At 36.6% G+C, this 23,857-nt stretch overlaps 1 protein-coding gene across 5 annotated transcripts in view; it reads right to left on the reverse strand.

Annotated features, from left to right (window-relative positions):
* The window catches only part of FAM214A (family with sequence similarity 214 member A), a 132,798-nt gene that overhangs the window by 85,646 nt on the left and 23,295 nt on the right, over positions 1–23,857 (reverse strand). For 2 of the 5 annotated variants that reach the window (XR_003567189.1, XM_027840777.1), the window contains exons 1-2: positions 17,707–17,944; positions 17,230–17,346 (exon numbers count right to left, since the gene is read on the reverse strand). Coding sequence is in view for 4 of the 5 variants with exons in the window: in XM_027840777.1 (XP_027696578.1) it covers positions 17,230–17,245 (16 nt within the window). In the remaining variant the exon portion in view is untranslated. Of the gene's footprint in view, positions 1–17,229; positions 17,347–17,706; positions 17,945–18,359; positions 18,634–18,935; positions 18,961–23,857 lie in introns of those variants that run through there. The other 3 variants (XM_027840780.1, XM_027840778.1, XM_027840779.1) reach the window with 3 other exon arrangements.

Raw genomic sequence — 23,857 nt, forward strand, 5'->3', positions numbered from 1 at the left:
CAATGCAAACGAAAGCATTAAATTGTAGCAAACTTAAGAGTAAATACAATAGACTACACTGGTACTATTTTGTTAAATTTAAAGCACAGTCTTCCTTCTAACAAACAGTAAATTACAAAAGTGTTACATAAACTATTGGTCTCACTCTTTTGTGCTATTTTGATTATCTATAATAAGGGAATATGCATTGTGCTTTTGTTGGTTTTATTCAAAAACATCAATAAAAACAATCCCTTGTTTACTTTAGTGCTAGTTTTACAATATGGAAAGGAGAGGGTATGCATTGTGAACACAGAGCCAGTCTAAATGGCTACTTAATCCAAGTGGTTAGAATATGTACTGATGTGATCAATCTGTAAAATTCTGGAAAGATCATACAAATTCATTCTTGGAAAAATCACAACCTCCCTGGGACTCTGTTTCCTCATCTATAAAATGAGGGGGGGAGGGGAGTTGGACGAAATGGCTTTTGTGATCCCTTACAGATCTGTGTGTGTAATCCTATGTTTCATTTTGAGTGCTTAATACATTTAATTCAAACAAAGACAGTACAATTTTTAAAGTCTTAAAGAGTGCTTCAGCTTTCAAGAATAAAAGAATAGGCTTTTCAACTGATATTATTCACTTTTCATTTTTCTGATATTTTCCCTATGTTGTTGGAAGAATAATACCAGTGGACAAATTCAATACTGAAGCCAAAGTTATTTGCCATCATGTGTATATGTAGGTCAATCATACTGCAAATAAGGCAAACCATTCTTACACACATTTCAATGGATTTAAATGAGTGTACAGTCACGACTCAGTCATTAATGTAACTAAAATAAATCAAGAGGCCAAAATCCTATTTTTTCATTCCATGTGTATGGAAAGATCCTATACTTCAACACCAAACAAAACTATTTCATCAAACTAATCCATAAATGCATCTAATAGAGACCTGACTTTATAATGTTCTGAACTACTGAAGAATCTGACAATACTCTGCATAATCTATATTAGGTTGTTAGTTGGAACTTGTTTATTAAATCTTAAGTCATAGAATAAAGAAGAAAATGTACTATGCTATTTTTGAGATCATTAATATTATTCAAAATGACCTAGAACAAGGGTTATTTATAATCTAAGGCTAAGGATTCCATGTCTTGTACAGTGCTTAGTGCACACTGTTGAAATTCAAGAAGTGTTAATAATAACTAGTAAGAATGAACTTTTAATCTTATGCTTTAATAGCTCTATTGCATAACTTTCTTTTATAAAGTATTCAGTTTTATCATTAAATCAAGAATTTTTTCACCCTTAAACAGACAGATAAACATGTTTTGGGATGTCCAGTTCTATTATTCAGCATGATACACCGATGATCCTCAGCTCTACTAAAAATTTTAAGTTAATAACGCAATCCTTCCTGGTCGACTTGATTGAAGTTTTTACTAAAGGAATTTTTTTACGGAAAAACTTTATTAATAGAAATGTACATGGCAAGTTCTCTTAAACTTTATAGTGTGCATTCAACAACAAAGCTTAATAATGAAAAATCAATTTGTATGGAATTGCGTATGAATTTGTAGGTTTAATAAAATTTTACTCAATATTTGTTAAACAACTATGTAGTTCCAAGTGCATAGTCTCTAGGGATACAAAGACAATAATCAAAAAGTCCCAGCCCTTAAGCAATTCACATTCTAATGGGAAAGATATGTAAATATATACAAAATAAAAACTAGATAATTGAAGGGGAGTAAAGGCACAAACAACGGGGAGAATCTGAGAAGGCTTCCTATATATGTTAGAGTTTAAGATGAACTTTGAGGAAAACTAGATATTCTAAGAGTTAGAGGTGAAAATGAAGTGAATTTCAGGAGTGGAGGGACAGCCTATACAATGGAAGACAGAAAATGGAGTATCCTGTGTGTAAAGAACAGTAAGTAGGATAGTTTGGCTGAAGTATAAATATACATTAAGGGGTGTGATGTATAATCAAGCTAAAAAGGTAGGGTGGAGCTACGGTGTATAGGGTTTTAAATGTCAAGTAAAGGAGTTTGTATTTGACCTTTAAAGTGATAAGGGGGTACCAGAGTTTATTAGGGGAATGATATGGTCATATTCCTACTTTAGGAATATCCCTTTCGCAGTAGTGTGGAGAGTGAATGAGAGAGAAAGGAAATTAAAGCAGGGGTTCATAACCCAGGATATACAATCCCCTAAGGGTTCTGAGGATATATTCAGGGCATATGCAATACTTGAATGAGGAAAAAATAATCTTTATTTTAATATGGTTGGTTTCCTTTGTAATCCTATGTATTTTACTTTATGCATTTAAAAAAATAATTCTGAGACACAGTCCATCGTTTTCACTAGATGGCCCAAAGCAGTTCATAATACAAAAAAAGGGTAAGAATGCCTGAATTACAGACTAGGAAAACAAGTATGAGACTACTTCAACAGGGCAAGTGAGAAGACAAAAGGACTTGAATTAGGGTGGTAGTGATTTTAGTAGAGAGAAGAGGACACACACAAGAAATGGTGTGCAGGTAAAATCAACAAGACTTGGTGACTGATTAGCTATGTGGGATGAGGGAGGAGACAGAACATGACTACAGGATTGTGGACCTGGTGGCCTGAAGAATGATGGTGTACTTAACTAAGGACTCCATGTCCTTAAAACAGAAGTTCAAAAGAAGGCAACAGGCTTGAGAGAATGATACTGAGTTTAGTTTTGTACACATTGAGTTTGAGATGCCTATAGAACATTCTGGAGCTCAGGAGAGACTAGGAAGGGCATATAGATCTGGGAGTCATCAGTGTAGAAATCATAACTAAGGCCATGGGAACTGACTGAATAATCAGGAGAGTCTTTGGGGTTGTACCTATGGCATGATATGAACGATGATCTAGTAAAAGATATGAAGAACGAATGGTTTATATAGATAGAAGGAGAACTAAGAGAGTAGCATCACAGAAAGCAAAAGATTTTTAGGAGTATTTAAAAGACAAGAGTATGCCATTAGTCTAATTTAAATTTTTTGGTCAACGCCCCTCTATTTTTTTTTTTCAAATTACCTCTTCCAACAACAGAAAAGGACTATTTTTTTCTCTCTTTGTAGCTATCTAAGATTGTGAAAAATTCCATCAACTAGAAAAGTAATTACCTGACCTCTTCACTAGATAATCGGTTTAAAAGATATCATCTTAGACTATAACAAAAAGCTTTATAAAGGAAGCAAGCCATATGCTGTATCTCAAAGGATGGGTAAGATTTATATACACAAGAGACTATGAAGTAGGAGAATAGGAGGGTGGAAGAGGAAGGAACTTTTAAAGCAAAAGCATAGAGCTTGAAATAAACACATCATATGAGGGGGACAAATGAAGAGACTCCACTGATGAGTTTCTGATTTATCTGGGGAGTAACAGAAAAGGTTAGACATGTGATGGGGACTTTATAAAGAGTCTTAAAAGTTAAACAAGATTTTGACTTTAATGTGGTTTTTTTAAAAAAGCTAACTATTGTAGGTTTCTCCAACAAAGGAGTGATATGATGAAAACTATGTTATCAATAAAACAAAACCTCAGCACAAAAGAATTTAATTTTCTAGAATTTGCCATAAAAAGATTTGAATAATTATATGGTATAACCAACAGGTCTTGAAGTGCTAGGGGGAAGGGTATGAGGGGCCAAAATGGTTCAATTTCAATACTATGGGGGGGTAAAGAAAACTCTACCCCCAACCTCAGTTTTAAGTGAAAAGAAAGCAAATAAGAAACAAAAAGGGGAAAGAAGGTAGTAAGTAAAGAAGGAGAGTGATAAGCACTCTCTGGTGTGGTGTTCACCAGAAAGTGGAAAGCAAAAGCTTCTTAAATTGCCAAGAGAAGAATCAAAGGATTGTCCTCACTCAAACCCTAATAGAGGCAAATAAGTAAATAAATGATCATCCAGTGATCTTTAGGCCTCAGTTATGAGTGTAAATAGAGAGATAAAGGGAAACACTATCTTTTAAACCTACAGAGTATCTCCATAAATTTATTTACAAGAAAGGAAAAGCATCACTCCTAACAAGCTCTTAAGAGCTTTACATAAAGCTGTCTTACCTGTTTCTAACTCAAAAGAGATGTGACCAATTCTGCTTTTCACAAACTAGGTGCCACTGTACTCCTTGTCAAAGTCTATCTTTAAGCCTGTTTCGCAGTGGTATAGCCAAACCGCACAGGCAGTAGTCATAAAAAGTAACTGCCAAAAGGATGCTTACTGTCTCCTAGCTCCAGGCTATATTAAGAATATATATTCTGGAAAATGAATAAAAACGCCTAGCATTAGGAGAACTCAAACTGCACTACAAATCAGCATCATTAAAACTTGGGTACTTTTTTTTGTCGCGGCAAAGAATTAGAAATTGAGGGGATGGCCACCAACTGGGGAATGGCTGAACAAGTTGTGGTATGATTGTGATGGCATACCATTGTGCTATAAGAAATAATGAGCAGGATGGTTTCAGAAAAACATGAGAAGACTTGTATGGACTGATACAAAGTGAAGAAAGCGGAACCAAGAAAACATTATACACAATAACAACAATACTGTAACAATAATCAACTGTGAAAGACTTAGCTACTCTAATCAATACAATGATCCAAGACAATTCCAAAAAATTCACAATGAAAAATGCTATCCACATCCAGAAAGCGAACTGATGAACTGTGAGTGCAGACTGCAGCCAATTTTTTTCCACTTACTTTACTTTTCCTGCATTTTTTCCCCCAATTTTGCTAATATGGAAATATGTTTTACACGACTTCATATGTATAAGTGATACATTGCTTGCCTTCTAAATGGGTGAGAAAAGGGCTGAAGGAAGAGAATTTTGAACTCAAAATTTCAAAAAATGAATGTTAAAATTACATATAATATTAAAAAAATTGGTACTAGTTAAAGATGATCAGTGAACAGATGAGATATACAACATAGAGAAGCAAAAGTAAATGGTAGCCTACTGTTCATGAACTCAAAGAACCAGCTACAGGAGTAAGAATTCGTTACATGATAAAAACTGCTGGTAAAATTGGAAATCAGTCTGGCAGGAAAGTAGATATAAACCAACAACTCACCCCGTAAAACAAGAAAAGTTCCAAATGAATATATAACTTAAGACACAAAGGGCGACATCATAAACAAATTAGGAGGAAGGAAGAAATTACCTTTCAGATTTGTATAAGGAAAGAGTTCATGACCAAGCAAGAGAGGGTCACAGAAGGTAAAATGGACAATTTTGATTGCATAAGTTCAAGCCATTGTTAAGCACGTAAAAAAGCTACAAATAGAATTAGAGAAATTAAAGCAACCTTGAAGTTCTATTTCATTTCCAACAGAATGGCAAACTCACAAAAAACAATAAATGTCAAATGCTGGAGGGGCTACAGGAAAACAGGTACATTAATGCCTCCCTGTTGGTAAAGGAATGAATTAGATTCAGTTATTTTGAAAAGCAATTTGAAACTATGCTTAAAAGGTTACTATAAACTGTACACACCCATTGACACAGGAATATTACTACTAGGCCTATATGCTAAAGAAATCAAAGAGGAAAAAAGACCTATATGTACAAAAAAAAACCCCAATTTTTGTTAATTGAAGAAAACAAATTTAATTAAAATATTTAAAATTAATTAGTCATTTTACATCAAGATTTCAATTAGGTGAAAAATCTATCTACCAAATACAAATAATACACTGATAGATCACACTTTGACAGCTCTATAATCTGGTCAATATGAATATTCACTCCCATGGTACAGATTTCAATTTATCCCTGCCTTTTTATCATGTATGATTCTTAGAGATGTTCTCCCACAAATCCTACAAATAGAAAGCAAACAAATCAAAGAATAGTGAAAATTTCTTAACTGTATTTAAAATCTAGCAAAGCCAAACAAAAACTGATAAAACTACTTCCTATAACCCACAATTATAAACTACAATACATAAATTATCTAGATAAACTTAAAGTGCATGAAGTTTTAATTCTTGAAACCAAGACTGTTCATAAAATCACTGATAAAATATGCAATGTTCAATTACAGCACCTCTCAAAGAATTCATTCACTTTCACAGATTCAACTGCTACAAATAACTCTCCAATCTATATATACAAATCTGGCTTTTCATCTTTTATATATATTATTTCAAAAGAGGCATTGCAGCAAAGGGAAAACACTGTATTTCTAGTCACTCAATATTTGTTTAAACAAAAAGTAACTGTGAAGAAAAAGTGACTTCATATAAAATAATGTATTTCAAAATCAAATAGAAAGGATTTTTTCTATCATCTGTAAGTTTGGATTAACTGGTAATCGTCCAAATAGCGTAAAACAAAATGTAAACAATCTTGTTACCATTATTTTCCCCTTTTATCAGAAACTATACATTAAAGAGAATATGCTTAGTATTAGCATTTTATGCACATCCCAAGTATACGTGCAGAGTTAATCCTTAATAAAGAGTAATATTCACAAATGTACTCTTAATTTCTTTCCAGCTAAACAGTCAAGAGTTCCATTGGTTTCAAACAGAAATCACTTAGAAAAATAAACTCAATCAGAACAATTGTTTCATATCCTTTCTACTTTTTATGCTGTATAAGTTAATAAATCTGATTCAATTTTCTATAATCAAAGTCTCCAAGTTATAGTAAAACGCTGTGTTTTCTTCATCTTGTTACAATAAAATTTACTCCTACTAATAATTTTATGCTTTTTTTTTTTAAAGTTCTAGTCTGCACAGTAACTATCAAACAACTAATTTTACAGCACAGCACAGGCTAAAAGCATGACAACTTTAAATCACTTAGGTACAAGTCATTTCCTCTTTTCAACAATTTCTCTCTATTTCTTTAAACTGTAAAGCATTTGAAAATATGGTCCCAAAAGCCCAATTTTCCACTCAGTTACCCAGTTGAGAAGCCCAACCTACCCTCTGGTCTTGGCTTCTGAGGGTTGGAGGATAAAGAAGACAAGACCTCATCCCTTACCTGAATTTTAGTTTTTCTCAGACTCTCTGAGGAAGGCTAGATGCCTACTTACTTCCATTTGCCTGAGGACAACAGTATTTTCTAGGAGGCAGTGGCACAATTAAAAGTGCATTAGAATCTGGAAACCTGGGTTCTAGTTCCAACTGTCCCTGGAGAACATCACTTAACCTATTTCCTCATCTGAAAAAGTGAGGGAGAAGTTAGGGTACATTATTTCTTCTCTGAAGTCTCACTATAAGAATCTGGTCAATACTACAAGATATCATCTGCAAAGAGTAGTGGCCAAGGTGAAGGCGATAGGTGAAAAGAAAAAAGGTACCAACCCAATTGCCAAAGGAAGTATCAGATAATCTTCAGGATTACTTTAGCATTCTTTTGTCATTTTGGAAAATTTAGGGATTAAAAAATGTTAGTTCAGCATGGCTTTAAGGCTATAAAATTCCACATATTCTGTAATTTTTAATATCCAAGAATCTACTACATATATGGGCATTCGATATCCCTTAGAAAGTAAATAATTTATTTAGTTAATTTTCCTAAAACCATCATTTTGCATTAACCTGGCACTGGAGAGGTCTTCCACTTTCTTGCCTTATCTACCTAAATTTGACCTACCCTACTGAGTGGCCTCTTGATGACAAGAGGCTGTGTTATACTTAAGAGTTTCTGAAACTCCCAAATCTATATATGGGACAGGACAAGTATTCCCTACGGTATCTTCTCCTCAAATGAAATTATTAAGTTTATATCTTGGAAGTGAAGTTCTTGTGCTTACATACTAAGCCCAGCAACTTCATATCAGTATTTGCATGTAATTCAGACTACTGGGATAATCTCAAAAGCCTTGAGTGCTTTGTGCCTGATTATTGGTGAAATTGTCCTTGAAACATTTGAATTTAGCTACAGAATTACAGTCTTCAGATTTGAATTTCAGGAGATAGCACAGAGAAAGTAACATTCTGTACAGAGCTCTGACCTCTAGAATTCATTTCCTTCACTGATATAACAGAGCTTCAGCTTGTATTTCTGGGTATAGGGTGAAATCCACTCCTGTTCTACACTCATGGATGAAATCAAGTTTGCTATGTCATTTAAGGAGTTAAAGAATTCAGATTTTCTTTGGCATTTGTTTTATGAAAAGTATATCTCTACCTATCTTTGGGTTTGGGGGACTTTGGATAAGCATCCTTTAGGATTTTAGTAAAATTTAATATCTTCATTATTTCACTGGAAGTTCTAGGTAATATCAGATGAAAATTTATTAATATGAACACATGAAAGCGCTATTATTTTCTCAGGGTTAGGAACTCTTAGTTTGGAAACTATACGGCCACTAACAGATCCACAACTGTCTATGAATAGATGCCTTAAAAACAAGAGAAAAACCACCTTGTGTGATATCAAAATTTTCAAATGGCGGTTGATGTATCTGATCTTAGCTTATCTTCTTTCCTCATGCTTCCACTGCCCCCTTATTTTTATTCAATTCCCCTCAATTGTACCCAAGGTCTTTATCCAAAAAGGTATCACTCTAATAGATTTACTTAAAAGATCTAAGTCAAATATTTTAAACCTATTAAAGGAGATTGCTATGTAATTCCCATATTACTCCTCTTATATAAAGTGATTACTATTAATTCCTTCTCCAGAAATTTTTTTTTATCTTTATTTACTCAACATGAAGCAGACCTGTACACTCAAATGAAATTATACTTTAATCAAAAGCTCCAGAGAAAGTTTCCCAATTTTAAGGGCTAAATGTTGCAAGTTCTTTTAATGTTACAGTATAAAGTTACTTACTATAGAAAATGACAGACCATGTGATCCCTCTACTAAAGAAAATTACTGATTTAAGGAAACTATTATGGAGAATAATCTATTAAAATCTGTGGATGTCAGTATTTGAAAATCTATTGAGAATGGTTGTTGGAATAATAGCACAATCAGGATACTGAGTAGATACTTTAAGTACACAAGCAAATTCAACAATTCACAAATATTCATTAAGTACCTAATACCGATGAGGTACAGAGATACAAAGATTAAAAATCACATAATCCCTATCTTCCTTGAGTTAAAAACATTACAAGTTTTAGAGAATTGTGGCACATATAAAAATAAGTATAATATAAGGTAGGATGTAATGAAGGCAAATAGGAAGTCAATATAAAATGCTTTCAGAAAAGTTGAGGAAGGACAGAATACATTTAGTTCAATGGAGGAGAGGAGAAAATTGAAGAAGGCTTTTAGGGAGGAGATGGCATCTATGCATTTAAAAAAAGATTCTTTAAAGTGAGAATGAAGAGAAAGTGAATTATAGACATGGGAAATGGCCAGTGTTAAATGTATGGTCATTAAGAGAACAAGTAGTGGTCTGGTTTATATGGAATGCAGAGGCATGAAAAGGGAGCAATGTGAAATAAGACTGCACTCTAAATGTTTGTAAATCAGTGGTCTGAAATTATAAAAACATTTGCCCATAGCAACAATCTTATAAATGATAATTAAGTACATAGACCTGTCCACAAAATCAGTGGTGAGTTAAAATATAGTACTGGTGGTCTGGGGCTTCTGAATAGGTTGACTGTAATCCCCATACAGCTGCGAGCACCTTTACCTCCAAAATTACCTTTCATTTATATTGAATATATCAGGTATGTTTTTACCTGTAAGTTTTCTCCCCCCGTAGAATGTAAGATTCTTGAGGACATGGCCTACTTTTTAATCTCTGTATCACCAACACCTAGCATCGTACACGGACTATAGTAAATACAGAATAAATGCTTTTTGAATGAATAGCTCATGATATGGGTGCAACATTAGGCAAAGTTTATCCTTCTTATTTCCCTTTCTGCATCCTAGTTCCATTCCTACTGCCGAACTTCTTCCTAAAATGTTCCGAATTCCCTCAAGCAACCTGAAGTACTGTGGCATCCTACTAACATCATATACTTCAAGCTACAAATCACTTACCTTTCATCTGGCTATCAAAATTCTTTTTTTCTCATTCTAGCTCAGAGGTTCACCAACTTATTTGGCCTACCACCCCCTTTTTAAAAAAAAAAAAATATTACTCAGTGCCTCCCATGGAAATCTACTTTCTTTAATCCTTTAACAGTTGTTTTGAAATTTGCATCATTTTTCAAAAATATGAAATATTTTTAAAAAGACACATCTGAAATTTAATAATTTATTGTAAATTTGTGGGGTTTTTCCTGCATTGAAATTTTGATGACGCAATATTGCATCATGTAACCACATAGTATCATATTGTAAAAAGGTCATTACACGCACATATTCTTGCTGATGCATGTTGGACTCCCCAACAATGTGCGACATCCTTGCCTGCCAACACTTACTTGTTAAGATCCGTAGGCAGACTTGACTACTGATGGGTTGTAACTTGCATTTTGTGTGTTTATTTAGAAAATAACGTAATCACTACGACTTTAACTCTGTTAAAATGATGAAAATGTGTATGAAGAATTTTTCAAAATTTTCTCATCTTATCTTCTTTCCTTATGCTTCCACTCCCCCCCTTATTTTTATTCAATTCCCCTCAATTGTACCCAAGGCCACTACTGTGCCTCCTATCATCCTAGCACCCTCAGGGGGCAGTATCATCCATTTTGAGAACTAGTAACAACTTGACTTAACCACTTCACACCAAGAAACAAATAGCCGATAGCTAATTTAGCCTTTTATTCCTGGCATTTAAAAAAAGATATTTTTTAGTCCAAACGAATCTCTATAATTAGTAGGATTTTGGGCAATGTAAGAAATGAAATGAAAAAAAAAATGGAAGTGAAGGGAAATATATTTTTGGTCAAAGGGACACCGCTGAGGCAGAGCAGCTCTACCTGGATTCTGTCTCTGAGGTCACCTCCACTAAGCTGTTACTGCTTTTGACAACTTCAATTCTTCTATTTCTGAGTCCAAAGGTTCTCTACATGTTTCAAGTTATTTTGATACTGAGTACCAGAGAAATGGGGAGTCAGAGAAGGATGACTCTGGTAGGTGAAGGGTAAGGTTATAGACAGTGCTGGCTATTTGTATGTTTGGGCTAACTTTAAGTCACCTGTGGAAATGCCTACACCAAGCATATTTCAAAGACAACTTATATTTCAACCTACTTAACAGGTTCAAATTCTGCTTTTAGTACTTGTAAATTTGTGTGACTGTGGGCAAAACTCTCTGAGCCTCAGTTGCCTCATTTGTAAATTAGGGATGACATAACATACTACATGCCCTACAAGGTTATTTGAGGATCAAATGAGATAATATGTGTAATCAGTTATATCTGACTCTTTGTGACCCCATTTTTGAGTTTCTTGGCAAATATACTGGAATGGTTTCCCATTTTCTTTTCCAACTCATTTTACAGATGAGGAAAACTAAGTCAAACAGAGTTAAGTGACTTGCCCAGGGTCACACAGCTAGTACGTGTCTGAGACATGATTTGAACTCAGGTCTTCCTGACTCCAAATCTGCCACTCTATCTACTACACCACGGAGCCGTCTAATGGGTATAAAAATACTTTGTAAATCTTAATATTAGGCTATATAAACACTGGTTATTAATCTTATCGCTTAATTAGCATCATTAGCTCTATTTTACAGATATGTATAGTGAAGCACAAAGAAGCTAATATAGTTTGAATTGTGTCACTAATTATCAGTGGTAAAGCTGAGAACAGAAGCTATGACTACTGACTCTACCCATTATATTCACTTTATTACCTATTTCATTTCTATTGGTATTCTTTCACTTGTCAGCGATCAAGTTTTTAATATTTTAAAATAAAAATGACTTCAGAAGGTTTTCTTTTACCCATCTAATTAAATTTTAATTTCAAATCTGTATAGATAGATATCTGTATAGATAGATTACAATAGTATCTTTAACTGCTAATTTTAAAAGTATTTCCCAAATGGAGAGAAAAATGGGACAGTTGTTTACCCAGAGATTATTAGGTGTCTTTGGTAATTACATATGGAAATTTATCTTAATACGCTCATCACCCTCTGGAATTATTTTCATAGAAACCATTCTCTTTAAGCTTATTAACAAAACTTTAAAAATCAATGCTCTTAACTTCTAACCACTCCTCTTTTTCCTTCCAGTTTACCAAAAGAAAGTTAATATGTACAACTACTGTCAAAATAGGTTAAGTTTCCTGAGTTAAGCAGGAAGTATGTTTTTTACATAACAATTTATCACTCAATGGAATTGCAAAATTTTAATCAGAAGACTTACATGAGACTATTGTAGAGATTAGAAAAAGCAACAACTAGGCATTAATTACATACAATTACACACATTAATTACACACAATAAGGTTACTTATACAGTAAGAGTTTGCAGTCTACCTTGATTATAATTAGTTCCAGGGACAAATTAGTTATTATTTTCCTAAATAAAAAAGCAAAAGCTATGTCAATATTAAAATCAAACTACATGTAACTGAATGGTTTAATCTATAAATTTTATAAATCTTTAGCTCAAAGGAAAAATAATATATATCCATGGTCTGATAGACTCTTGAGATTGACAGAGGAAGAATAATAAATAATCTAATTCTTAAATGTTTGATTTTGACTTCCCTCCCCTTTCTACAGTGTCACAATGGACAGACCCTTTGATTCTTCTCAGTGGAGAAAAGAGCTAGTTTTTTAGTAATATACAGGCACATTAGACTACCAATTCCCCTATCACCTTTTCCCTGGGTCCCTAATTATCTTTTTTCCTCATCTTTCAGAAGAAATGACAGTTTTCATCCTACTAGATCCCTTTCTTCTTATTACATGACAGGCCAAAACATCAGCCAGGGACCATCTTTGTCAATCTCATAAGTATTTGAATGGCAGAACATACAGTGAGCCAGTGATTATTTGACAGTAGCTGATATGACAAGAGCCATCAATGAAAATGGATAATAGACCAACGTAGTCAGTTTTTGACATATGGATAGAAGAGTGAATATACATGACATCTGTAGTTGAACTACCTCCTTTCTCTTATGCTATCCAATCATTTCCTAAGTGATCACCCTCATGGAAAGGGCAGGATTTTTCTACCCATATTTTTCAAATACTCCTATTTTTGTGTTAATGTTTGGCCCAAATCCTTAATCTTTCTTCTACCTAATTTCCAAACCTAAATGGAGAGACAATTCCAATATGTTAACAGAATTATTTGTCAATTTATTAAAAGGCTGTCCTAATTTAAGTCACTTTTCTTTTTTCCCTGTCTTCTAGCATTTCTACTGCTCTATCCTATGAAAAATTTCATGGTTAGACAATTTAACTAACAATGCTGCATAATTTTTCCTTCTCCTCATCACTTTTTTCCTGTTATTTCTGTTACCTCAACAGCTCCCAGGTAGGTATTGAGGTTTATTTATTATCAATATCAAAGAAAAACAATTAGCAGCTTCCTATTATAATTTCAGATAATCTAGCTTTTTGTCAAATGGTTTATACCAAGTTCTACCTTGATTACAGGCCACAAATGATACTCTCATTTGTATTTAATACATTTCACTTGTTTTCTGAATTTCATATGAATTATACTTGACAGGTAGATAAACTTAACCAATCCTTTCAAAGGAAAACAACTTCCAACAAAGGTAAGAGATGACTTACTACTCCAAAGCCCAAGAAGTTTAAAACAAATATGCTAATTATTCTTACCTTTTGTGGATATTAACTGATAATTATACTGCATACATCTGTATTGAAATATGTATCATCCATACTGTTATATAATATACTTGACAGTTCTGAGAATTTTTTTAAATATAACTTTGTAGATAAAAACATTAAGTCCTATAAAAAATAAGCTGGTTCCATACATAGGTATATTTTTGTGCAGATATTAGAAATTAGTAAGATATTAGAAAATACCTTGTTTCTTACAGGCAGAGATCATATTTTATACATGCTGTACCCCTGAGTTTTGTACTGTGCTATGTACAGAGTAGACATTCAATAAATACTTAACTGATTAATTCACTAGGGGGAACAAGAACCATATTTCTTATTTAACCTTCTCATCTGTCCAACTCCAGGCCTTCACTCACCACCATTTTGCACATTTAACATTCCCAGATATAAAACCTGCATCAAAATCCACATTTGCCACCTTCTATACACAGCCCTGAAATAACACAATGAAACTAAAACAATATAGAGGATAATATCACGCAGAAATTAATTTTATTCAAAGTCAAGCACCCTTTTATAGCTTTTAAAATTTCTAAGCAATATCCTTACTTTAACATTGAGGGCCATGACATGGAAAGCTATGAATGACCAGAGTTCTTTACTATTAATTTACAACAGAATCAAGTCACTTGATTGCTTCCTATTCTGTGAAATTATGCTATGTATCTGATAGCACATAAAAACATTTATGTCTTACTAATGTGTGTTTTAACACGAATGTTGATATCCATTAAAGCCATCCTCTGATACCTTGTTGTGATGCAGTGACCCTGGGTACTCAAAGCTTATGCCAATAGAAGATAGTCTCTGGCACATCCTACCAAGCTGGAAAGACCTTGAACGTGAACTTCTCACTGGCCTGTACAGCTGGACTGGTCCTTCAAGAATAAATATGTTTGGAAAGGCTAATCACCACACAAATGTCCAGCAGAAGATAATTTTTTTTTTAAACTACAGCAGCTCACTGTGGGTTGCAAGCCAGAAGGTGGCCCATGGCTCACAACACACCCAAACGTAGTCCAAACCAGATGAAATTGTAACACAAATGAAAATACAATACAACATAATGTTAATATATGGTTTTCTAAGTCAATCTGTGGCCCACAGGTTTAGTGGCCTTACACACTAAATTGTGGATTCAGCTATACATCACCTACACACAAAATCGTGGACTCAGTGCTTCAGTACTGAAGTACTAACACTGCAGACTGCCTAAAATACATGAAATAACTGGTTGGTAAGCTAGCAGCCTGACTTCTTCTTCTGATCAATATGCTATTTTTTTCCCCCTAAATCTATATTGACTTCAGCCTACTATTGATTTTCATGCAGTTAAATTATCACCATAAACAATAACAACTCACTAGGACACAACTAAAAACCAGTAAGTAAAACTAAGAGGGCTTTCAAGTAGCCAAAATAGATTATCACTAAGTCTGTACTAATAGCTTTTAACTGTTTTTAGGAGAGAGATCCTTAGACCTTCATTCAAAACTTTACTCATTTATTTTAGACATTTTTTTAAAATCAAATTTGTTTCTATTTTCTGAGGCTATAGTGGACTATAAGAAGTTGAGAGCCACAAGAAGCAAACATACTGGCAACAACATTCAGTGATAACCAACATGGAAGAGACTAATATAGTAAAGCCACAAAAAAAATATACACAAGAACTCAAAACATCTACCAGTCTGGGTAAGGGCAAACATACTAAATACCTCAATGCCTCACTGAGGTCATGGCTATATTACAGTTGAGCATAAAAATCAGTATTAATAATGATGACTAGGAATCAATAAACTACTAAATTATAATCGGTATACTCTAAGAAAGCAGGAAAATTGATATAGTAACTATAATCAACTTAATCCAAAGTTGTACTTAATCAGATAAGATTCAATTATCTGGAAAACTCACTAATGAAGGACAAATCATTCCCTAATTTTGATGTTGCTGGATAAAGGAAGCATTACTGTAATTTATTAATGTATTTAAATATTGCCTGAAAGAATAAAAATATTATATATGCAATTTCATGTTTCTTCACTGTAAATTCTAAAGCTAAATGTCAAGGAGGAAGATTTAATGTCTCCAAGAAAACAATATTAGTAAGTAATCTTAAACTGAAAATATTATGTTTCTCTTTGACACCAATTTTTACTAAAATAGAAACTACAGTCAGATACTACATTTGAAATTACTATAGTTCTATCACCTTCAAGTAACTTTTAACAAAAAAAGCTAAGGCTCACTGATTTTATTTTCTTATTTATTCTGGGATGTAATTACTCACCTTGGTGACATTTTTCCAAAATCTAAAGTAATCTAACAGTTGTGCTCTGCAAGCAAGTTGCTAAGCAGAAATAAACTACTCTAAGATTTCACATATAAGCAAAGCACTTACCTATATTCAAATATTTCCAAACATAAAATAATTTCAGTGACCTTATTAACTATAGCTTTCACTACATGTTACATATTTTGGAATATACCAAATGACAGAGTACTATGAAAAACAGGAGGATCCACATTATTAAAAGGGAAAATATTAGAAGGGAAAAATCCACTTCTTAATTGATATCATAATTCAGAATACTTGAAGTCAGTATGACCTAAAAACTTAGGAACAGTAACAACCAAGGCTCAATATAATCATAAATTTACTAAGAACTAATTAACTTTTTTGAAAACCAAAAATAGCAAAATAAAAACCAATTCACTTCCAGTATAAATGCTTATTTTTAGGAATTAAGTGGTCTTTGTTATCAACCTTAAAAGTTAAATAAGAGTTTCTAATCCTTTGAGTTCTCTGAAAGACACTAACTATACATTATTGTTATAATTCCTAAAAATAGAGGTTTATAAAGGAAATCATAAATTTAACTCTAGGGGCGCCAGTAGAGCTTCTTCATGTATCAAAGTTATAATGAAACAATACTGTACTACATGTTCAACTTCACACAGCTTGTCTTTAAAGTACAAAAATAACAACCATCAAAGTATAAATTAAAAGAATGATGCAATAATGCTATCTGGAACATTCTCCTTTATCAAATTTATGGCTATCATGCAATATCTTCAGAATTACAGGTGGATTTATATTTGTTTAAAACGGTTTCGTAGCTTTTAGTTCCACAGCTTTAAGAAATGAAAATGATTCCAACCTGTAGTGAAATAACCTTTAAGACCATTCTATCCTGACTGGCATGTTTTATCTTACGATTACAGCAGCACTCTTAAAGCTTGAATTTTTAAATACTAGCCTCATTAGTGTTTTATAGATGTTTCACCCATCTTTGAGATTCTAACTGCCCTCACTAAGGCTCTATGTATGTGCCTTTCTCGTTCTCATCAGCTGTAACAGAAACAGTCATCACACTTTTAATACAAGAATGAAGATCCTTCCCCGGAATGAGGTTAACATTTCTAAAATTAGGAACAAAAAAAAACCAAAACCCTTCTTAAATAAATCATTTACCTCGGTCTGGCTTCATTTTCGCGTTGATTTTCCAACTAGGATTCTCGATAAAATACTCTTGTAGGTCCCTTCTTCTTCAACAGGATCGCTACTGCAGTTCCTAATTAGATTTTAAAACTGAGGGGAAAAAAGAGGGAGAAAAATAAAATGAAATTAATCTGGCACTGTAAAAGACGGACCTTGCAAGAAAACTACTGTTAGCAGTTAGGCCTCTTCCTGGCACTCATTGTGGTGACAGCAGCAGCAGCGGTAGGTCTGAAAAAAGCAAAACTCTCTGTACCGCCTCCCCCACCCCTCATCCCCTCCCCCAATGAGCGCCCCTCTTCCCTCCCCCGACCCCTAGGCTTCCCCGGCCAATGTGTCCTCCTTTGACACAGCCTCTCTGTACCGAGAGGGGGATCTATTTATAACCTGGAGGTAGAGTGGAGGAAAAAAAAAAAAAGCCCAACAACAAAAAGCCCAAACAAGCTAACTAACCCCTTGGAAAAGGACGCTGGCCAGAGCCGAAACCTCTGGGAATGGCTGGAATCAATTCTTCTACCCGCTGCCCAGGAGAAGGGAAACCCCCTTCAAGCCCTCCAGCTCCTGATTACAAACAGCCCCCCAACATACACATACACACACACTCTCTTTCTCTACCTCACTTGTGTAATCCCAGTCTACCCTGTCTAGCACAACCTTCCCTTCCCCAGCCCCCACTCCCCCAACCAACCACTGCCTATTTCACACAATAAGAAGGTCTGAAAGAGGCATCCTCGCCTTCCTCCTAAGCCCGCCCCCCCTACAGCTCACTAAACAAACTACCCCCGGCCCGAGTGGACCTCGGGCCCACCCCCCCCCCCCCCCAGTCTGGTCGGTCCCCCTCCCGTCACTGGGTCAGAAATCAGATTTCAGGGACTCATTTCGGTCCCAGGGTTTACAGCTGGGCGCTCGCCCCACTCCCCGTCTCTCGGGGGCGGGGGGATGGCTCCTGCCTGACCCCAGCCCCCCCCCACCCCGGGCCTGGCTCCCTTCAGCCCCCGGTCACCGAGCGCAGCACCGGCCCCCGTTGCCGCTCCAGGAGCGCGGCTCTCATGGCACTCGGCTCCGGCTGCCCGCTGCTTCTCCTCCCCCCTCACCCCCTCGCTGACCTCCGCCGACCGACGGACGGATTGACACCGACAGACTGACTCTCCGCCTCTGCCTCGGCTCTGCTCTGCGCCCGGAGCCAAGCGGGTCACATCCCGCCTCCCCCGCGTGCCCCCTTGTCCCCGCCTTGCTCACGCTCCGAGGGGAGCGGGGCCCACAGCAAAGTCAGGCGGCGGCCCCGAGGCTGCCTCAGGGGACCGTAGGGGCCGGAGACTGGCGAGCCCGCGGCTCCTCTGTTTCCCTTAATCTCACCCGCCCCCTGCGCCTCCTCTTCTCTCCTCCCCTCCCTTCACTCCTCCTTCCTGCCTGTTTCCTCTTCCCCCATCCCCGGCACCTAGCCTCAGGCTCCCGGGCTGCCCTCCCCTGCCCCTCGGGTGCAGTCGGTCAGCCCAGCTCACTCTCAGGACCCTGCCGGGGTCCGCCCGCCTTGCTTTTCCTGCCTGATTCCCCCCCCCAACCCCTGCGGGCGCTCGCTCGCTGGCTCGCTCCAAGTCTCCCCTCACACTCGGGCTCTCTCTCCTCTGTTTGCCCTGTCAAAACACAAACTGAGTCACGTGTCCCAACAACAGCCAACCCACCCTCTCGTCACTTCCTCCTCGGTGGCTACAACCGAGCCCCCGGGACGGCACCCGGGTTGTTATAGCAACGAAGCAACAGGGCAACAGACTACCTGAAGTGGAGGGAGGGGAAGAGAGGAGAGGGAAGGGAAGTGGGGAAAGGAGAAGCCAGGGGACGTCTAAGTTACAGGGTGGGTGCTCCTCCTCCTCCACCTTGCATAAAGAAGGGGCGGGGTACGGGTGCTGAGGCCAGGGGACACAGATTAGAACTCAAAGCCTACGCAGTCCGGAGCTGCCCCTGCCCTTCCCTCGGCTCCCTCTGCAGGAGGACGAGGACAGCTTGAGGGCCCCGGGACTCGTTGTTTAGACGATGGCATAAATGAATAGGAAGAAGTCCTGGAGTGAGACGGCTCCAGGACCCGACAGATAATTATAGTCTCCACCTCCTCCACCCAAGATCCCAGCAAAGAGTCAATATCTACCCCCGGGGGGTAGGGGGAATGCGGAGTCCTCGGAGAATGCAATTCAATGCACTGAGCCCACGTGTTGGCACTTTTATAACCAAGCGGAGAAATCTGTACCACCACCCCAGCACCCCCCAAGCCTGCCTGCCGGTTTCCCCCTAAATCACTGATGAGTTTTAGTAGGGCAAACTATCTGACTCTCGGGACACTCGCTGTTCCAAAAATAAATTTTTACAGCTCCCAAACACTGAGTCATGGCAGGGTGACACTTGACACAATGTTATTACATTGCTTGGCGAGATGTAATTGTGTTGTGGTGCTATAACAATGTGACGTGATGACATTTCAGGTGGTGATGTTTGTGTCATTGTGAAAGAAAATGAATAAACACCATAAGCAAGCATTCCAATCGTTTAAAAGGAAAAATAAGCCAACCTAAGTGCCGCTGATACCAGCATCAATTCAATTTATGTAAGATGGGGCAAAGAGATCTTTTGAACTTGTTTTTATGTGAACCCATAAAGTGACATAAGAGGAAATCAGATTTGCAATACTTTATGGTCTCACAAGTAATAGGTATTTAAAAGACTCTTGTAGTCCTGTAATGGAGTCCTATTATTGTACAGTAATAGGACATCAGTTGAGGTTGGTTTTTTGTTTTGTTTTTGTGTGTTTTTTTCTGCCCCAGAAAATATAAATCAAAGATCTGTTACAAAAAAAAATACAAGAAAAACATGATTAAACAAATTCTAGATGCATGCATTTAAAAAGTGTTTCTTAAGCTCTAAATGCCAAGCACTGTACTTTGATATCTGGATGTGTTAAATGAAATAAAAGGTATAATTTCAATCCTTAGTCATAGTTTCAGACTGTGTCTAGACTGATATAGAATAATCCAAAGGCTGAATTTTTCACTTTTCAACAGAATATTTTTGCCATATTGTATAGTTTGAAATTCCCCCCTTGGTGAACAGCTATGATTATCAATCTATTCAACTGCTGCAAAATTTTAAATTCCAATGGATTTGACTTACAGAACATTGAATGTTATACGGTGGAGTGTACATACAAAATTTAAGGTTTTTTTTTTGTTACAATAACCTGGTCCCTCTTAATGCTAGTGCCTTTACTCTGTAATTATCACCAATTTATCCTTTTAGCCCTAATAAACTTAAAACTGCACTAAGACTTTTAGAATACCTTGTAGATCTTGTTTGTACATAACTGTTTGCATGTTTTCTCCCACATTAGACTGTGAGCTCCTTGAGGGTAGGGGATGCTTGTCTTTCTTTATATTCCTAGAATTCAGCACAGTGCATAGCAGAAATTTAATAAATGCTTTTTGACTTGATTTCTCATTTGTCTTTGGCAATGGAAGACAGAAAGACTGTGGTTAAAAATAATCCAGAAACCTAATTTTAGCTTCAACCTAATTTCCCTTTAAGAATAGTTGTTAACAAGAGGCAAAAATTTGTGTCTCAGCTCCTTTCCTTTCTCCCGTCCACTCTGGAAGGGGGTGTTCTAACAACAGTAAAATAGCTAAAAGGAAAAAAGGGCATAGATAGCCCACAAATTGACTAATTAATGCTGCCCCAGCTACAAGTTTAACTATATGGGGACATAAGTGGTCTCATTTGTCTTAGATTTGATATATTTACCTAACTAAAAATTTTTATCCAGTGAAAGTCTGGAATAAACATTTTAAAAGCATGCTAAAATTTGAGGTATTTAAGCATGAGAAAATGTGTATGTGGATTAGAAGGTGGAAGACATAATTATAAAATCATAGGATTTTAACTTTGGAAGACTGCTTACACATCATCTACTTCAACTCCCTCACTTCTCAGAAACTGAGGCCAAGAGAGGTTAAGTGATTTCTCAAGGTCACAAAGCCATAAGTGGTAGACTAAGATTCGAACCCAGGTCTTCTATCTCCAAATCCTGGGCTCTTTATATTACACTAGAAGAAAAATTTAAAGTTAGTATTTAGGATCATAGACTTATATGTTAGAAAGGATTTTAGAAGACAATTAATCCAACTTCCATTCATTTTACAGATAACCAAGATGAAAACCAGAGATAAGTGGCAGTAAGTGGAAGAGCCAGAATTTAATCCAGGTCTTCTCACTACAAAATCAACACTCCAGTTCAACCACTGTGATTTTAGATGAGGGGAACCTGATGCCTAGAGACTCTGAATGACTTGCCCAAGGTCACAGAGCTAGTTGGTGGTAGAGCCAGGCCTAAGATCCAGATCTGACTTTAATTCCAATGCTCTTTCCAACACATCATCATTACTCAGAGAAAATGATGAGAATGATGTCAGAGTTTCCCCAGAAGGAGTCTGTTTTAAAGCAACACCGACATAGACTGTTGTACACCCTTATGTATACAGACATATTAGAATCAGGCACGATCCAGATACATGAAAACTTGAGATTTCTGAAAAAAATGTGGTGTGTCAGACCTCAAAAGTCCTATTAAGACGCTTCATTGTGACAGAGGAAAGAAATGCCAGTAGAATAAAAGCTCTGGTAGGTCCTACTTAAACTAGAAAGTCTTTGAATACAGTCCCAGCAACAGATTGTGTCTGTTGTTTGAGGACAAGTTTAAGGAGGGTATTCAAGCTAGCTACCTCTTCATTTCTCACCCAGCTGCACGCCTTTGGACTTTCCTTCCCTTTGTGCCCCGAGTTCCTTGTCATCAGGAACCTCTTCATATTACAAAATTTTATGAGACTTAGTACTCACACCTCCTTGGTCTATCAGTACCTTCTGCCCTCTGATTGTAAAGTAGAGTTAAGAGCTTCTCCCATTCCTTTTCTCCTCTTTTTTCCCCCTCGTTTTCCTCTCTTCCTCATCCTTTTCCACACCCCTTTCAGCTTTCTTTTGTGTCCTCTTTTCCCCCATTAGACTGTAAGCTTCTCAAGAGCAGGGATTGTCTTTTTAATATTTGTATCCTCATGTATACTGTCTGGCATGTAGTAGGCACTTAAATGTTTATTGATTGATGGTAGGGCTAAGTGGAGAGAAGCTTATCAGAAGACTGGCTGCTAGATGATGACTTTTTTTTTTTTGATCCATGGCAACTCAAGAGAAATAAAAGTACAAAATAACACCCAGTCCTTCTTGATCCTTTTCTGCTTCCACAGTGGTGGAGTGAAGGAAAAGATGACAACAAGGCCTAAGAATAACATTTTTAGACCATTTGCAAATATTAAGTGAACTCTTGGTACCATGGGTATACCAACACTCAACCAATAAGTACACAACCAGAGGACCAAACTACATCCATAGTGACATTTTTCCACACAGAGGGGCAAAAAGGTTTTCCTCAAAGAAGCATATAAAAGCATTTTTTTGTCATGTGCTGAAAAGCAACAAGTACCATCAGTTCCTGGGATACCTGGTCATCTCATTTTGAAATGCTTAGGGTGAACAATGAGCAAAGAGAAACCCACAAAGATGGCTGAAATATAGCCATGAGATCTGTGGGAGAAGATAAAGAAAGCATGGTACTAGGAAAATAACACTGGATTTGGAGTCAGAAGACCTAAGCTTGAATCTGGGCTCAATAACTGTGTTTATTTTTGAGTAAGTCAAACCACCTCATTGGACTTCAATTTCCTTATCTGTAAATTTAGGAGATGGGTCTAGTTCTTAACTTATTTCTGTCATGTATTCTTTTGGCAGGCTGGTAAAGCCTAACGATTCCTTTTCAGAATGTTTTTAAGTGCATAAAATAAAATACATAGGATTACAAAGGAAATCAATTATACTGAAATACCCTTAATCAAAATACATTAAAAAAAAAGTTCACAGATTCAGGTGAAGAATCCTTGATCTATATAATCTCTAGGGATTTTAACAACTCTAAAATATTTTTCTTGGCAAAGATACTCCAATTCATTTTACAGATGAGGAAACTGAGGCAAACAAGGTTAAATGACTTGCTTAGGGTCACAAAGCTAGTAAGTGCCTGAGGCTGTATTTGAACTCAGATCTTCCTGACTCCAGGCTACTGTGAATATAGAAACAAGGAAGGCTATAGCCCCTGCCAAAGATGGTGTAAAATCGGAGGGGCCAAAAGTTTGCAAACTATTAAAAGACTACAGCCTACATATATACATGGAATCCTAATAAAGCTGCCCCCAGCCACAACATTCTAACTTCCTTATGGGCCCCACTGAACAGCAGGAATGTCTTGATCTAACCACATAATCTGGCTTTAACCACACCTCAGGCCCCCAGACTCAATACAGTCACCGCCCTAGCTAGCCACTGCCCTCAGATACAATTCACACATTTAAACTGGTGTATTCCTGTACTCAACCACAATCACATCATCCATTTAGCCCTAGACAGGACCACAATATCTTACTATCCATCTTGAACAGACAGGACCACAATAGCTAGCCAGTCAGAAAGCAGCATGACCAGGGTGTTTGACCACTGAACTATAGAAAGGACCCCTTCTTTC

The sequence above is a fragment of the Vombatus ursinus genome, unplaced genomic scaffold (genome assembly GCF_900497805.2).
Source record: "Vombatus ursinus unplaced genomic scaffold, bare-nosed wombat genome assembly UNPS02014848.1, whole genome shotgun sequence".
In the NCBI taxonomy this organism is placed as follows: Eukaryota; Metazoa; Chordata; class Mammalia; order Diprotodontia; family Vombatidae; genus Vombatus; species Vombatus ursinus.